The sequence below is a fragment of the Emiliania huxleyi genome, assembly GCF_000372725.1.
Source record: "Emiliania huxleyi CCMP1516 unplaced genomic scaffold EMIHUscaffold_26, whole genome shotgun sequence".
NCBI classification, from domain to species: domain Eukaryota; phylum Haptophyta; order Isochrysidales; family Noelaerhabdaceae; genus Emiliania; species Emiliania huxleyi.
The window spans coordinates 781,906-799,441 of record NW_005200088.1 but is presented as its reverse complement, the minus strand read 5'-3'; the positions used below and the strand labels follow the sequence as shown (position 1 = coordinate 799,441).

At 63.5% G+C, this 17,536-nt stretch overlaps 3 protein-coding genes across 3 annotated transcripts; 1 reads left to right on the top strand and 2 right to left on the bottom strand.

Moving 5' to 3' along the window:
- Positions 1 to 1,158: 1,158 nt before the first annotated feature.
- On the top strand, positions 1,159 to 1,940 carry EMIHUDRAFT_354307 (hypothetical protein; the record flags this gene model as incomplete). The annotated part of the gene is made up of 1 exon (XM_005777597.1): positions 1,159 to 1,940. A coding segment is annotated over one exon (547 nt), but the record flags the coding sequence as incomplete, so codon positions are not given.
- Positions 1,941 to 3,659: 1,719 nt separating this feature from the next.
- EMIHUDRAFT_206414 (hypothetical protein) lies at positions 3,660 to 6,471 on the bottom strand (the record flags this gene model as incomplete). Its single annotated transcript, XM_005777596.1, has 5 exons — positions 3,660 to 3,958; positions 4,029 to 5,111; positions 5,190 to 5,745; positions 5,856 to 6,053; positions 6,337 to 6,471. 5 exons carry the CDS (start codon positions 6,469 to 6,471, stop codon positions 3,660 to 3,662), a joined length of 2,271 nt encoding a protein of 756 aa, XP_005777653.1.
- A 3,100-nt stretch (positions 6,472 to 9,571) lies between these two features.
- Positions 9,572 to 9,912, bottom strand: EMIHUDRAFT_206413 (hypothetical protein; the record flags this gene model as incomplete). The annotated part of the gene is made up of 2 exons (XM_005777595.1): positions 9,572 to 9,658; positions 9,733 to 9,912. 2 exons carry the CDS (start codon positions 9,910 to 9,912, stop codon positions 9,572 to 9,574), a joined length of 267 nt encoding a protein of 88 aa, XP_005777652.1.
- Positions 9,913 to 17,536: the final 7,624 nt, after the last annotated feature.

Below are 17,536 nucleotides of genomic sequence, written 5' to 3'. Positions count from 1 at the left end.
CTCCTCTCGCTGCCTACTCGCTGCCTCGAGGGAGGAGGGGAAGGGCGGGGGCCGCGGTCGGGAAGACCACTCCTCGATAGCGATCCCTGCCCATACCCTCCCCGAAAGGGCACGTCTTAGCCACATGAAACCCGAGACCCCTCCCCACCACCCCGATCCCCCCACCCCCTTGCTCCCCTCCCCCCCTCGGGAGGGCCCAACTGAGGCGCCCGTGGGGACCCCGCACTTCCCTTCCCCCTTTGGAGGGCCGGACTGAGGCGTCGAGGGCCCCACTCTTTCCTTCGCATAGCGGCCACTCTTCGGATCGCTGGTCGAGCGACCCGGGGGATGCCCCGCGCGCCTGACCCAGGCGCGAAAACGAATCTGCGAGGCGTGGCCGCTCATGCGGCCCGATGGGGAGGAGCGGGGCGAGCCCCCTCCAACCCACCCGCGCTAGGTCCTGGGTGACGTAGGGGAAACCCGGCGAGCCTCGGGAACTAGCCGGGGCAGTCGGAGAAGTGGCAACTCCGTGCACTGACGGTCGGCCGTCAGAAAACACGCCTCCGTGGCTCGGGTTACACCAATCCTCGCTACCCAACGCGGCCAAAGGATATCCACCTCGAGAACCTCGAGAAAGGCTTTCCCGCTCGAGAAAGAAACGCTCGACACCGCAGGCGCCCTCCTGTGCTGGACCTGACCTGTCCCCGGCCGACATCCCAAGGAACTCGATAGGTAGCCGCTCTGCCGCACACAGATGCCGCCACCCTCACCGCCTGCACCGCTGACGTCGCCTCTGTCGCTGCCAACCAACCGCTTGTTCCGGCTGACCTCGGCGAGCTACAACCAAGACAGCGATTTCGGCGCATGCGCCGCCGAGTTTGGCCACAACTACCGCACCGCCGACTGGGATGACCTCTTATCGATCCCCGCGGCACACATGTCCGCCATGCTCGATGGGCTCGGCTTGCGCCACTACGACGACGGAGCGCTGCTGACCAGGCACGGCTCGCCAACCGACAATAGCTGGCGCAGGTGGTTCACGGCGCGGCACGACGGCCACCCGCCGGCGAGCTGGTACGTGGCTGATCAGCATGGCGGGCTCACGCTGGGCAATTGGTACGGCCCTTGGCTGGTCAGCGTCATGTGTGTGTACCAGCTGCGGGCCTCATCGCCGCCGTCCCCATCGCCGCCACCCTCGCCGCCTGCACCGCTGACGTCGCCTCTGTCGCTGCCAACCAACCGCTTGTTCCGGCTGACCTTTGAGAGCTACGACCAAGACAGCGACTTCGGCTACGCGGAGGCATGCACCAACGAGTTTGGCCACAACTACCGCACCGCCGACTGGGATGACCTCTTGTCGATCCCCGCGGCACACATGTCCGCCATGCTCGATGGGATCGGCCTCTTCGCTCCCGACGGGGCGCTGCTGACCAGGCACGGCTCGCCAACCGACGCTCGGTGGGCCCACGCTGGCGAGATGGCGAACCAAGGCTGGCGCAGGTGGATCACGACGCGGCACGACGGCCGCCCGCCGGCGAACTGGAACGTGGCTGATCAGCATGGCGGGCTCACGCTGGGCAGCTTAAACGGACTATTGATGTCTGTCATGTGCACGAACCAGCCACCGCCGCCGTCGCCTCCGCCGGCCCCATCGCCGCCGCCTCCGCCAGCCCTATCGCCAGAAATTACAGGCAGGGCCATGGCTGGCTTTGCCATTGGCGCCTGCGCGCTCAGCGTTGCCATCGCCGCCAACACCCTCAAACGGCTGCTATTCTTGCGGCTTATACGCAGGCCCCGACCGGCCTACAACACGGGGCCACTTCCACTGGCTGCAACCGATGAGTACGCGAGCAAGGGGCCGCTTCTGGTGGCCGTGCTTGTGCCCGTGACTGTCGATGAGTACGCCAGGAAGACGCTCGTCTAACCACTTGTACGAGTTTCAGTGATCTGTGTTAGAATTGAAAAAAACTGTCGAGCACAAACACAGACACTCCTCAGACCTCACTCGGCGCTGCAAATACTCGGCAACGGAAAATGCGAGACGTACAAAACGTCTCCGTATACGGCAGTGGATGACAGCTGCACAATAATTTACACGTCGTCACGAAGCTGCCCCCAGCAGGCGTCCTGACGGGTATCAAAATTCTTCCCTACAAAAGGAGCGGCCGCACATTGCTCGGTACCCCCCCTGCACATCTAAAGCCATCCCTGCTGCTGGGGGGGGGGGGGGTCTACCGAGCGAGTAGCGCAGCACACGCGCGACACGCCCCCTGAACGGCGGCTGATGAAACGGCGTCGCAAGCCCTATCCGAGTCGAAAAGTGTGAGAAATGTCTCTTCACACCTCGGAGCCCCTAAGTCTTTTTTCGCCGTCAAGCCGCTCTAGCGGCGCTGCGCGCCGCGTGGAGAGCTCGGCGCGTGCAGAGGAGCACACGCTGCGTACGCACCGCGAAGGCCGTCTCGCGAGTTGGCGAGCCGAGCCCTGTTCATTGCACAAAGTGTGAGCGGCGCCTCTTCACACCTCAACATTGTGAGCGCCGGACGGCGCCTTCTCGCCGACCCAAGGGCGATCCGCGCCGCAATAACAGCGCCGAGCGTGTAGCGCAGCACACGCGCGACACGCCCCTTGCACGGCGTCTGCTGGACCGGCGCCTCGAGCCCTATCCGAGTCGAAAAGTGTGAGAATCGTCTCTTCACACCTCAAAGCCGCTAAGTCTTTTTTCGCCGTCAAGCCGCTCTAGCGGCGCTGCGCGCCGCGTTGAGAGCGCGGCGCGTGCAGAGGAGCGCGCGATGCACACGCACCGCGAAGGCCGTCTCTTGAGTCGGCGATCTGCGCCCTATTCATAGCAAAAGGTGTGAACGGCGTCTCTTCACACCTCGAGACCGTCAAGCGCTTTCTCGCCGCCCCAAGGGCGCTCCGCGCCGCAATAACAGCACCGAGCGTGTAGCTCGCACGGGCCCACCTCGCCATCCCCGCCCCCGCCCGCCCCCGCGCGGCAGGCGCGGCGCCGCTGGCTTCCCCCGCGCACCTCACGGGGCGCCGTGACACCGCCTGCCAGGCGGCCTGCAGACAGTGCGGGACAGCAGCTGCGGGATTCCTCGCCTCCCGACGGCCACGGCGCCGCCCCGCGCGGTCGAAGCTCGCAAAACCGCGCACGGCCGCCCGTCCAAACCGCTCCATAACAGTTACTTTAATGAAGAACACTACTCCCCCGTAGAGGAGTTCGCCTTGAATGCCATGCGCAACGCGGGGCCCGGCGCACAAGCAAGCTATGTCGCTCACTCCCGATCGCGAGGACCAGGAAGGGAATTCACTCGCGCGCCCCCCCCTCCCCCCTTTCCCCACATACCGCAACATCGCACACCGCGCTCCCTCCCAATCTCAAGGACCAGGAAGGCTGGGAATACACTAGCGCCGCCACCCTTGCCCATACTACAGCGCACCGCAAAGCTATGTCGCTCACTCCCGATCTCGAGGGACCAGGAAGGGGATACACTTGCGAACGCAGACCGCTGCGCTGCCGGCGGCAGATTGCATTGGTCCTCGGAGGCGAAGCCTCGGCAAGGTTACATGTCTCCTCGAAGGCGGAGAAGGCCTCGGTCATGTCTCCTCGGAGGCGGAGAAGGCCTCGGTCATGTCTCCTCGGAGGCGGAGAAGGCCTCGGCAATGTTGTCAAATGTTTAGCAAACGACCAGCTTTTCATCGTGAATTTCTCCGCCGAGGTAGGGTTCCGGCATGATCGTGTCTGGCAGCGGGATGCTGAGCCCATCTTTGATCTCCGGTTCTTCGTCATCCCACGCACCGTTTGTGGCGTTGTAAATGTAGCGCCGCGACTTCAGCGTAAAGATGTCGTTCGGGTCGAACATGCCCTTCACCTCTTGCAGCGACGGCAGGTAGTCTTTCTGGTCGCCTTGGACGTTGTTTCCGTTGCCTAGGGAAGGCCAGGTAAGCATCTCCACGACAGAGCCCCACGGCAGCTCTGAAGTGCGAGCCCAGTGCGCGTGGGTGAGTGGTGTGATGTGTGTGTGTGTGGGGGGGGGGGGGGGCACCGTAGGTGAGATTCAGCCAGTCCTCAGGGTACATCTCCTTGAAAAAGGAGTCAGGATAGTTGATGTACAGTCCTGGCACCATGGGGTACTGGTCCTTGTGAAGCTTGTTTGTCGATGTCGACGCCCACATTGAGTTCGTGAAGGAGTCAAACCACTTGATCATAAATTTGTTGTCCTCTGGAAAGTTCCAGTACAGCTGCGGCTGCGTCTTGACGGTCGCCACCCGGTTCGAGACCGAGGTTGCCGAGGGCGCTTGAGGGGTCTTGAGCGGATTGTCGACTGTCAGGTCTGCGATCTTTCCGTTGTACGGGTCCATCTGCCAAACGTATGCGACTCCGCTGTCAGCGGGACGAGGCCCACCTGCGTCACCTTCGAGGGCGGTCTCATCCACCTGCGGTCCCATCCAAACGGCGAGCCGGCGACCGTTGCGGCGTTGAGCACTCGCCGGCCGGGCCTCGTGCTGACTGATCCAAAAGTACTGCGGAAATCCCGTTTTGTCGGTCTGATTCACTTTCTGGATCGTGACGTTCTTCGAGCCCTTGTCCGAGCAAAACACCTCAAGCGTCACATGTCCTTCGCCGCATGCGGCACCGACACAAGGCTTGTACTTCTGCAGGAGGTGGTCATACATGGCTCGCAGCTGTGAAGATGTGTAGCCCTTGCCGTGTCCGCTGTGGCTCTTGAGGACGTGGCCCGAGTTCTTGAAGAAGGGCTTATCTCCGATGCCAGACATGACGACGACGTATTCGAGGAAGGTGAAGCGCCTGACGTCTTTCTCCAGAGTGCTCAGAGCCATAGTCGAATTCTTCGCTTCGAGGAAGCGGCCCACGTACTCCAGCAGCGCATCGTATTGCGTGGCGATGCAAGTGAGATCGATGCCATTCGAATTGATGCGGAAGAAGCCAAATGTCTCGTCGCGCGAGGGTTGCTCCCCCTTGCTGTAGTTGTAGTAATCCCAGAACACGTCGTACAGTTTTTCGAGCATCATCGGGCCGTACTCCGCGTCCTTGAAGTCCTCCAGGTGCATCAAGTTGAAGGAAACCTCCCAAAACGCAGGCGGGTTGTTGACGAAGGCAAGCTCCCCTGTGGGGGGATGGGGATTGGGCGAGGAAAGCGACGGCTGAAGCGAGTCCAGAGGCACGTAGTATTTCAGAATCACACCGAAATTTGCTGCCGAAGCACCGCGCGCTGCCCAGACGAGCCGTTGTTCCTCGGGAGAGTTTGAATTGTGGAACGCATCGACAACCCTCACCTTCGTCTCATTGTCAACCCAAGCGAAGCGCACACCTCCGACGTAATCGACCGTCAATCCGTACATTCGCGAGAAGACGCCGTAGCCGCCGCCGGTGATGTGGCCGCCTGCAGAAACGGAGTGGCACGAGCCTGCGGGGAGAATTCGGCCGTGCCGCTTCCAGAGGTAATTGTAGACCTTGCTCAGCGGCGTTCCTCCCCCGATCACAACATGCTCTGCCATCTTCGTGTTGTCGGGCCCTGCCATCTTCGTCTCGATGTGCTGCAAGCCTGAGATGTCGATTACGACGTCTCCCGAGTTGCCATAGCCTTCGTACCCGTGGCTACCGGCAACGATCGTAGGGCGCTTTTGTGCCTCGACGGCCGCCACCAGGGTGTTGAGCAGCGCACGCTCGTCCGCGGGGAACACGACACTGCCCTCCTGCTGAGAGCCAAAGTGGGTCTGATAGACCTGATTGAACCCGGCCTGCGGTTGCGATGAGGGAGCGAGGTGAGGCAGCCCCGCGGCCCTCTCTATGAATCTCTCTCCCGCTGCCGTGCGGCGCTGCAGGCTGCTAGCTCTTATATGCGGCGCACGTTGTACCACGGGGTGGTGCTCATGCACTGCTCCGGCAGGCTTGCAAACAGGGGCTGATGCTCGTTGGGGCTGATGCCGCGCTCAGTGGCGATTTCGACCCCGCCAGGGAGCGCCGTCGCGTCGTCGGTCGGCAGCGCGTTGGCCACCACGGCGAGCATGAGGCAGAAAATCATCTTGAGCATCTTGTCGGAACGTACCTAAGGGCCAACCGCGCTCGGGGTGGATTGGTGCTGGGAGTTCGGCTGAGTCCACACTGCAGGGCGGGCGGCGGCTGCCGAGGCCGCGGCACACCCGCCTCGCTATGATCGGGGGCGATCTCAGGCACTAACGGACAGAATGTCGGCTGAATCGGATCTCGGCTAATCTCCTCTGATTGCGCACATATCGTAATGGGCCATCAAGTGCTCTTTCTCTCTGCTCTGAGCGTCTTTGAGGGCCGTGAAATTTGGGGAGTGGGAGGCTCAAGAGGGCCGCACCTACTCGCAGCGTACACAACTTGAGGCCCAGCGCCAAGGAACTCCGCGGCACACCCGCCTCGCTCACGTTGTTTTGTGGATCTGCGAGGCGCGCAGGCGGCGGCGGGGGAGCGTCAGCCGCGTAAGATGGGATGAGCATGGCACGGGTTTGCTTCGAGCGTCGCGGGAGCGCAGGAGGCATGGAGGCGATTCGCGGCTGCGCGCTGGGTGGTCGCGCTGCCCGCAATCCGGCTGCGCCAGATTCGTGGCGCTCGATCCTCGGAATGAGCCGCTCGCGCGGCGGTCGCAGCACGGCGGGCAGCAGCCCGGCACGAGCGCGCTGCAGCGCTTGGGAGATTGGACGAAGCGGCTGGGCACGCTCGCGCAAAGGCCAACACGCGCCGCATCGCGCGGGGCGAGGGGAGGAGGCGAGGAGGGAGGGGCAGGGGCATTCCTGAGTGCGAGGGGGTTCGATGATTGCACTCTCACAGTGATTTGGGCTCGATTCTTAAGAGCGCCTTCGGCACTACTCTCTCGAGGTCTCGCGGATCTGTCTCCCGACGGCCAGCTTTCGACCCTCCCTCTCGCTGCGCGACTGATTATTTTTTCCTTTCGGTCGGCAGCAGATAGAGAAAGAGAGTGCGGTGGAGTGAGTGAGTGAGTGAGTGAGTATTCTTGATACGAAACCACGACGACACACAGTCAGTCAGTCAGTGTTACACACGTCCTAGCATGGACGACGGGGCACACGCACTCGCGGAAACACAGGGCATTACACACGAGGCGTTGTGTGCGTTCTCAGGGAAAGGCATCACCACAGACAAAAGTTTAGTCAGAGGGGCAGCGGTGGGGACCCCCACTCACGACCCCGCGAGCGCCTGTAGCGAGCTGTCCATCGCTGCATTGGTTCTCGCCAAGCATGAGCAACAAACAACAGCAGCAGTCTGCTGCGGCCCCAATACGCAGGTTAATAACCATCATTACTGCCGGGGGCATTCGAGCCGCCACAGCCGGCATGTGGCCGTGCACTGCCACAATGTGCGCCGCTCGCATTGGATGAGCCCTGCTGATGGACCTGCGTCGCCTCTAGATGCACGAGAGCAATGCCGTAGGCGGCGGCCGTGGCATACACTGCGAGCACACTCGGTGCAGCTGCGAGGTGCAGCAAGAGCACTCTCGCGGCTTGTAGCGCGTCACTCGCGCACATGCTCTCCAGCCTCCAGGAGCTATGGCGGGCGCGTGTGTGGGGCTGTAGCCTGTGTTTACAAGGCCGGTTCTGAACTGTTTACTATCAGTACCATGCCTGCGCTACAAGAATCGCACACGGGTCACGGGGAGCGGCTCAGGGGCCCAGTAAGCCGCGGAATCGCCAAATGTCGCAACAACTCGGCCACCCCCAGAGGGGCTGGACCTACTCTAGGAGTCAGACGAAGCTCTGCCCCGCCCAGCAGGCGTTTTGACGAATATCAAAATTCTTCCCTACAAAGAGGCCAACGGACCCGAGCGATATTTTCGCGAGCGCCCGTGGGGGGGAGAGGGGGGGGGGGGGGGCAGAGAGGAGAGAGCCCGCATGAGAGGAGAACACGGACCAACCCCAACCCAACCGCGCGCGCCTTCAGCAGCAGCTGCACGCGCGCCTCTGCCAGTGCTCGGCCGCTCAGTCGTCCTCGCGCGGAACCCCCCCCCTCCACACGCCCCTCACCAAGCGTGTCGGCGGCAGCGCCGCAGCCCTGAGCGCGCGCCCCGACTCACGTACCTAATCTCGGGTCATCTCGGGTCATCGTATCACGAGGGCGGACGCGTGCTCGAGCAGCGCCTAATCTCGGGCCATCTCGAGCCATCTCGGGTGATCTCGGGTCATCTCGGACACGAGCCCCGTGTCCGCCCAAAGTCGACGCGCCGATGAGGGCGACGAGGCCGGCGCAGCATCTCGCGACGAGCGGAGGCAGCGCGCGCCAGCCAAGCAGCCCGCTGGCGTAGGCAGTCAGGGCGGCGCCGAAGGCGAGGACGCCGAGACGGCGGTGCGTGCTGTCGGACCAGAGCCACCTGTTCACACAGCCGGAGAGTGTGAACAGACGAGTGTGAACAGATGGAGAGTGTGAACAGACGGAGAGTGTGAACAGACGGAGAGTGTGAACAGACGGAGAGTGTGAACAGACGGAGAGTGTGAACAGACGGAGAGTGTGAACAGACGAGTGTGAACAGCCGGAGAGTGTGAACAGACGGAGAGTGTGAACAGCCGGAGAGTGTGAACAGACGAGTGTGAACAGACGGAGAGTGTGAACAGACGGAGAGTGTGAACAGACGGAGAGTGTGAACAGACGGAGAGTGTGAACAGACGAGTGTGAACAGACGAGTGTGAACAAACGGAGAGTGTGAACAGCCGGAGAGTGTGAACAGAGGGAGAGTGTGAACAGCCGGAGAGTGTGAACAGACGGAGAGTGTGAACAGCCGGAGAGTGTGAACAGCCGGAGAGTGTGAACAGACGGAGAGTGTGAACAGCCGGAGAGTGTGAACAGACGGAGAGTGTGAACAGACGGAGAGTGTGAACAGACGGAGAGTGTGAACCGACGGAGAGTGTGAACAGCCGGAGAGTGTGAACAGCCGGAGAGTGTGAACAGACGGAGAGTGTGAACAGACGAGTGTGAACAGCCGGAGAGTGTGAACAGCCGGAGAGTGTGAACAGCCGGAGAGTGTGAACAGACGGAGAGTGTGAACAGACGGAGAGTGTGAACAGCCGGAGAGTGTGAACAGACGCGGATCACAGGATGCGGTGCTTGGCTGCCACGTTAGGGCCGCCGCATGTTGCAGAGAAGCGACCTGTCTCTCGGCCGTCTCTCGGCTGTCTCTCGGCTGTCTCTCGGCTGTCTCTCGGCCATCTCTCGGCCATCTCTCGGCTGTCTCTCGGCCATCTCTCGGCCATCTCTCGGCCATCTCTCGGCTGTCTCTCGGCTGTCTCTCGGCTGTCTCTCAGATCCACCGCTTGTTGGAGAGGAGCGAGAAGCGGCGCTGCCGCCACTGGTCGCGCCACACCTGCGCAGGGGCGAGCGGCGCGTGAAAAGAGAAACAATCGCGCCGCCCCTGCAGCTGCGGCCAGAAGCGGTGACAGAAGAAAGGTGTCAGTGAGCGTGCGTGCGTGCGTGCGTGCGTGCGTGCGTGCGTGCTACACCTGCGGCTGCGCCGCGAGATATGCGGCGCCCCACAGGACCCACGCCGCAGCGCCGCACCTGTTCACAGCTGCAGCTGTAAAGAGACGCCGTTCACACCCACAGGACCCACGCCGCAGCGCCGCACCAGGCGTGCAGCGTGCGCAGGTGGGGCCTTCCGAGCGCCTCCTTCTGGCACACCTACGCACGACACGTCCGGGACATGTCGTGGACGTGTCCCGGACGCGTCGTCCACTGCGCCTCCTCGGGCGCACGATGCCGACCAGGCCGGCGATGGCGAGGTAGAAGGCGGCCGCGGAGGCGACAAAGTGGCGGATCACGTACCACTCGTTGCGCCGCCTCCGCGCGGCGGCGGGCAGGCCCGCAGGCGGCCTCGTCAGCCGCTGCCTCACCGTGCTCACCGATGCGGTGGCGAGAGGAAGCATCGGCGCCATGGCTGCGACGTGGAGGGCGAAGAGGCGCGGCGCGGCCGAGCGGCGCAAGTAGGAGAGCACGGTCGCGCAGACGACGCCAGACAGACCGACCTGCCACGCGCGCTTGCCCAGGATGGGCGGCCCGCGCCGCGCCGCCTTCCGAGGCGCGCCGCCGCCGCCGCCGCCGCCGCCGCCGCCGCCGCCGCCGCCGCCGCCGCTTTCGCTGCTGCCGCCGCCGCCGGCGGCACAGGCAAGCGGCGCTGATTGCCGCGCCGCGCTGTGCGTGGCGAGGAGCCACTGGTGCGACGCGGTACCCGTCTGTCGTGTGGGCTCAGAGGGCGGCACTGCATCTGTGGCGGACTGTCTCCCGGAAAAGCCCGCTGGTCTGAGCGCTGGTGATGCGGCGCTGCTGCAGGCTAGCGCATTTGTGCGAGCCCTCGACAGAAGTGCACTTGAGAAGGAGAGGGCGGCGGCCAGCAGGCCGAGCATCTTATATATAGATTGCAACCCGTACTCGTAGTTCGAGTGTTTCTTTTCTGGCCAATAAAACAGAACACTTTCCCCCCCCCCACTTGAAATGCTTCACCTGGCCGCTCTGCAATAGACGCAACCGCAGCCTCGTGCCATTCTCGCCGCGCTGCAGCCTCCAGACCTCGGCTCGGCGCTCTCCAGCCCGTATGCCGCTCCTTCCTCCGTGCCGCGCCGCCCTTGCCGTTTAGCCTGCCGTACCCCCTGCCGTCCGTAACCGCCGTGCCGCCATACCGCCGCTCCTACAGTGCCGCGCCCGCCGTACCGTATGTCCCGCCGTCCGATGTCCTGCCTGCCGTCTGCTGCCGCCGCGCCGCCTTACCGCCGACCCTTACCGTGCCGCGCCGCCTTTACACACACACCTTACTTTCTGCTCGACCGAGTTTGCGCTGATGAGCGAACCGAGCCGCCGGGTGCCCCGCAGCGGCCTCGCTGGGCCAGAACGTCGGCCCCGAGTGCTCCGCAGCAGCCTCGCTGAGCCAGAACGTCGGCTCGCGAGGTGGGGTGCTAGTCTGGGACCCATACGTGGCAGTTCCCTTGCTCCAAGCGCTTGCGCTTCGGCGGTAGTGATCTAATCACCCGAATACCACGTTCGGATCGCTCCTCATCGCAAACCCCGTCAGCAGTTCACCTACGGGTATGTTCGTAAGTAAGAGCTACATACACTGAAAAAAACTCCCATACCGGTAAAGATTGAGCACGACTCTTTCTTCATTCATTGCTGAACTCACACAAAAGCCGGCCTGCGGTTGCCCCTCGTTGGCTCCTTTCCGAATCACCAGCACGAGCGCTTGACGCACCTTGGAGCACTTGCACCTTCCTGTCTCGTAAAATCCTTCTCCTTCATCGCCAGCACGCTCGCTCGCATTTCACTCTCCGCCTCGCAATGTCCACTCGCGCTGCCCTCCTGTCCGCCGCCGCGTCGCTCGTCTCCGCGGCGCCGCTCCCGCTCGGCGACCGCATCGTCCCGCAGTGCACGCAGATCTCGCCGCTCCTCACCGGCAATGGCACCAGCGTCGGCACGTGCGGCCACCCATCGCTGCCTTGCCCGTCCGGCTCGGACATCGACTTCAAGCTGTGCAAGGACCGGTGCGTAACCATCGACCCGCTGAACGACGAGTCCGTGTTTTTCAACCTCGAGTACATCGAGCACACCGCGAAGTGCACCCTCGTCTACACCCCGCAGGAAGCCGACTCGAAGATAGCTCTCGTGGCGGCCATGACTCCCTGCGGCAAGAAACCTTTCGCGGCCAACTGCTCCTGCGGGCACAAATGGGACTGCATGTCCCAGGAGTGCTCAGGCTTTCCGCCCAAGTGCGTTGCGCCATCTCCGTCAAGCCCAGGCCTGGCTCCATCGCCGTCGCCGTCGCCGTCGCCCTCGCCCTCGCCATCTCCCTCGCCGTCTCCCTCGCCATCTCCCTCGCCATCTCCCTCGCCCTCGCTGCCTACATTGGCGATCAACACGGCTTGGGTGTACGGCACCACGATTGACTTGACACTCAAGCTTGGGACGGGCAAGGTGCAAAGCCAGCAGACCATCAAGAATCTGAAGAACGCGCGCGTGAACGCTCCCATTTTGTACGGCGTCGACGTTTTCGACGGCTCGCTCGACTCGTGCGCCTTGAATCCTCTGAACAACCCGGCGAGCCAGATGTTGAGCACCTACAAGGCTCAAGGTTTTGACAAGGTCTTGGCGTCCGTCTCTGCTGGGGTCAACCCGGGCGACAAGTGCCCGATCACAACCCCACCTGAAACCATCGCGCAGAAGATCAAGGACTGCTTCCAATGCGGCGAGGGTGGCATGGACGGTATCGTCTTCGACTTCGAGGCGGGCTGCAAGATTACAGCAGAATCCACGCGAAGCATTGTCAAGGAGGTCAAGAAGGCGTGCCCCAACTACTTGCTCACAGTGCAGGACTTTAATCCCATCGACCTCGTCACGTACTACGACGACCTCAAAGATGTGAAAGGCTTCTTTGGCATGGTGATCATGTACGACCTCGGGCAGGAGCCGATCTCTTACGCGGATGAGATGGTGAGGCGCTTCCGTCAGATCATGCAGTCGGACCCAACCAAGCAGCTCCCGTTCACGCTCTCGCTACCAATCGATCCGTCGCCGCTGCCTTGCCCGCTCGCGCCCGACTTTCTACCTCCTCGTGATCCAGCCCGCCACCCCCCTCGCCTCGTCACCCTCCCGCCGCCTGCTCGCCGCTGCCTCGCCCGCTCGCGCCCGACTTTCTACCTCCTCGTGATCCAACCCGCCACCCCCCTCGCCTCGTCACCCTCCCGCCGCCTCGCCGCTACCTCGCCCGCACCCTCCCGCCGCCTCGCCGCTACCTCGCCCGCTCGCGCCCGACTTTCTACCTCCTCGTGATCCAACCCGCCACCCCCCTCGCCTCGTCACCCTCCCGCCGCCTCGCCGCTACCTCGCCCGCTCGCGCCCGACCTTCTACCTCCTCGTATATCAGCCCGCCACCCCCCTCGCCTCGTCACTCTCCCGCCGCCTCGCCGCTGCCTCGCCCGCTCGCGCCCGACTTTCTACCTCCTCGTGATCCAACCCGCCACCCCCCTCGCCTCGTCACCCTCCCGCCGCCTCGCCGCTGCCTCGCCCGCTCGCGCCCGACTTTCTACCTCCTCGTGATCCAACCCGCCACCCCCCTCGCCTCGTCACCCTCCCGCCTGCTCGCCGCTGCCTCGCCCGCTCGCGCCCGACTTTCTACCTCCTCGTGATCCAGCCCGCCACCCCCCTCGCCTCGTCACCCTCCCGCCGCCTCGCCGCTGCCTCGCCCGCTCGCGCCCGACTTTCTACCTCCTCGTGATCCAACCCGCCACCCCCCTCGCCTCGTCACCCTCCCGCTGCCTCCCCGCTACCTCGCCCGCTCGCGCCCGACTTTCTACCTCCTCGTGATCCAACCCGCCACCCCCCTCGCCTCGTCACTCTCCCGCCGCCTCGCCGCCACCCCGCCCGCTCGCGCCCGACTTTCTACCTCCTCGTGATCGCCGTGCCGTTTGTCTCGCCGTCCGAGACGTCCTGCCTGCCGTCTGCTGCCGCCGCGCCGCCTTACCGCCGACCCTTTCCCCGCCGTCCAATGCTCCGCCGTCCCTTCGCCGCTGTGGTCTGCCGTCGTGCCACCGTTCCTTACCGTGCCGCTCCTTCCTCCGTGCCGCGCCGCCCTTGCCGTTTAGCCTGCCGTACCCCCTGCCGTCCGTAACCGCCGTGCCGCCATACCGCCGCTCCTACAGTGCCGCGCCCGCCGTACCGTATGTCCCGCCGTCCGATGTCCTGCCTGCCGTCTGCTGCCGCCGCGCCGCCTTACCGCCGACCCTTACCGTGCCGCGCCGCCTTTACACACACACCTTACTTTCTGCTCGACCGAGTTTGCGCTGATGAGCGAACCGAGCCGCCGGGTGCCCCGCAGCGGCCTCGCTGGGCCAGAACGTCGGCCCCGAGTGCTCCGCAGCAGCCTCGCTGAGCCAGAACGTCGGCTCGCGAGGTGGGGTGCTAGTCTGGGACCCATACGTGGCAGGCAGTTCCCTTGCTCCAAGCGCTTGCGCTTCGGCGGTAGTGATCTAATTCTTCATTCATTGCTGAACTCACACAAAAGCCGGCCTGCGGTTGCCCCTCGTTGGCTCCTTTCCGAATCACCAGCACGAGCGCTTGACGCACCTTGGAGCACTTGCACCTTCCTGTCTCGTAAAATCCTTCTCCTTCATCGCCAGCACGCTCGCTCGCATTTCACTCTCCGCCTCGCAATGTCCACTCGCGCTGCCCTCCTGTCCGCCGCCGCGTCGCTCGTCTCCGCGGCGCCGCTCCCGCTCGGCGACCGCATCGTCCCGCAGTGCACGCAGATCTCGCCGCTCCTCACCGGCAATGGCACCAGCGTCGGCACGTGCGGCCACCCATCGCTGCCTTGCCCGTCCGGCTCGGACATCGACTTCAAGCTGTGCAAGGACCGGTGCGTAACCATCGACCCGCTGAACGACGAGTCCGTGTTTTTCAACCTCGAGTACATCGAGCACACCGCGAAGTGCACCCTCGTCTACACCCCGCAGGAAGCCGACTCGAAGATAGCTCTCGTGGCGGCCATGACTCCCTGCGGCAAGAAACCTTTCGCGGCCAACTGCTCCTGCGGGCACAAATGGGACTGCATGTCCCAGGAGTGCTCAGGCTTTCCGCCCAAGTGCGTTGCGCCATCTCCGTCAAGCCCAGGCCTGGCTCCATCGCCGTCGCCGTCGCCGTCGCCCTCGCCCTCGCCATCTCCCTCGCCGTCTCCCTCGCCATCTCCCTCGCCATCTCCCTCGCCCTCGCTGCCTACATTGGCGATCAACACGGCTTGGGTGTACGGCACCACGATTGACTTGACACTCAAGCTTGGGACGGGCAAGGTGCAAAGCCAGCAGACCATCAAGAATCTGAAGAACGCGCGCGTGAACGCTCCCATTTTGTACGGCGTCGACGTTTTCGACGGCTCGCTCGACTCGTGCGCCTTGAATCCTCTGAACAACCCGGCGAGCCAGATGTTGAGCACCTACAAGGCTCAAGGTTTTGACAAGGTCTTGGCGTCCGTCTCTGCTGGGGTCAACCCGGGCGACAAGTGCCCGATCACAACCCCACCTGAAACCATCGCGCAGAAGATCAAGGACTGCTTCCAATGCGGCGAGGGTGGCATGGACGGTATCGTCTTCGACTTCGAGGCGGGCTGCAAGATTACAGCAGAATCCACGCGAAGCATTGTCAAGGAGGTCAAGAAGGCGTGCCCCAACTACTTGCTCACAGTGCAGGACTTTAATCCCATCGACCTCGTCACGTACTACGACGACCTCAAAGATGTGAAAGGCTTCTTTGGCATGGTGATCATGTACGACCTCGGGCAGGAGCCGATCTCTTACGCGGATGAGATGGTGAGGCGCTTCCGTCAGATCATGCAGTCGGACCCAACCAAGCAGCTCCCGTTCACGCTCTCGCTACCAATCGATCCGAACATCCACGGCCTTCCCGCTACGGCTGGCCACGGCCTCCCAGCGACCAAAGCCTGGGCGACAGAGTTCAGCCGTCAGAAGGTTGTTGACAATGCCAAATGGATGGGCAATAACTACTACTCATTCAACCCGGGTATCGAGGGGAATCCGACAGCAGCTGCCGAGCTTGCAAAGGCCATCGCCATCGCTGTGAGTCAGTGAATGGCCGTCATGGAGGACGCCTACACACCACCCCGCCATCAATGCCTGCACTCTCGTCTGTGTTCATTAGCTGCTCTCTCGTCTGTGTTCATTAGCTGCTCTCTCGTCTGTGTTCATTAGCTGCTCTCTCGTCTGTGTTCATTAGCTGCTCTCTCGTCTGTGTTCATTAGCTTTGCGCGTCCCTCATTGTGTTCTCTAGTGTCTATGTTTACTGTCAGGAGGTTGTCGCGAGTGAGCGCTTTTTACATACATACATAACATCTCGCGCGCTGGATCGCCTGCCACCTCTGGGCCCTCATCTCCCTCCGCTCCACCCGCCGCCGGCTCGCCTCCGCTCGCCGCCTTACCTCCGCTCGCCGCCTATCTAGCTTGGCATCCGTCGGGCCGCCCAAGGCTTCCGCCGCGAGCTCCTCCGCCCCACGAAAGCGGCGTGTACGGGGCTAGTCACGACGGGGCCGTAGCCTTCGGTCACGAGCATGGCATTCTCGTCGCTTGTGTATGCCGTCCCCGCCCATGACTACGGCGTACGCCCATCCGACTCGCTTTGATTTCCGTGAGGCACGTGGTATCCCATCGCCGTGCCCCCCGAGTTCGAGCGAGATGGTCCGAGTACGTGCCGAGCGAGTAGGCAAGGGAGATCGGAGACGATCGGGGAGCGCGGTGCGTACTTACCCTCGATGTTGACCCTCCACCACTCTCCCCGGACGGCGCCGCTCTCGCATCTGCTATGGCCTCTCTCTCGATACGCAACACGCTCGCCGACTTGGCAACAAGGGTTGACTCCATCGCGCTAAGCGACGAACCTGCCCCCGCCCCTCGGGGCGGGGGCCCCCGCCCCCCCGGGGGGCCCTTTGGGGCCCCTCCAGGGGGCGACCCCTGCTCCGGGGAGGCCGGCCTTCCCCGTGCCGGTTCTCCCCAACCAACCCCGCCGGCAGCGCGAGCTGCCGGCCACATTGAGCGGTTCGTCCGCGTCGCGCACTCGTCCCAACCGGGGGCCGCAGACTCGTTCTGCGCGCCAACAGCTGGTGACGCTGTGTTGCCCTTGAGCTAGTCCTTCCCCGGTCGCCTAGCCTCTGCGCTGTCTGGCGAACGCCTGTATGCCATGCGCGCGGACCACGCTTGCGTGGATACGTGGCTGGCAGGCTGACCCGTGTGCGGGGTAACCCGCGCACGGGGAAGCTTCATGGGTTCGAGTCGTCAAACATTGAGCAGCGGAGGTGTGCCGAGGGGGACCGGGAGGCGGTAAGTCGTCGTTGCCCGGCGCTGCTTGCAGCGCCATGGCGATGGCGCTAAGAGGTTCCTCTTTTCCGCGCCCCCCCCGCAAGGCGCGCGATACACACTGGTACGGGACCCCTCGATCGTCTCGCCCTCCCTCACTGGTATGTTCATTGGGGGGGTCATAACAAACACGGACGGTACAGGATCGAGGTGCACGCTGCCGAAGCAGTGTCGTCCCCCCTCTCCCCGACGGCGATGGCGGTGTGACCGATCGAGCTACAAGAGGAGCTTGTTCGGCATGATCGGGGTGAGCCGAGCAGTTCCTCACTTCCTCAATGGGTGAGCTTCAGATCTCAGGCAAACCTTCCCCCTCACCTTCGGCTCACGTGGATTCGAACCACCGCCGGGATGGAAGCTTCCTGCTTCCATCTTGAGAGACAGCGCCGCCTTTCACCTGTATCAGAGCATCGGGGGTCGTGTGGTGCTGTGTGTGCTTCCGTTGTGTGGAGGAGGAGGTAGAAAGGGAGAAAGGGGGGGGGGGGGGCGGTCTTAGCCGGGCGGTAGAATTGTGGCATCGCCGTTGGCTTCCTCTCTCCCCCTTTCCTCCCTGCCCCTCTCGCTGTCTGGTGCTAATGGACCCCCTTCCTCTCCCTCGCCACCGTCACCGTCACCATCCCCGTCGCTACCGCCCTCCATGCCCGCCGCCCTTTGTTTCACA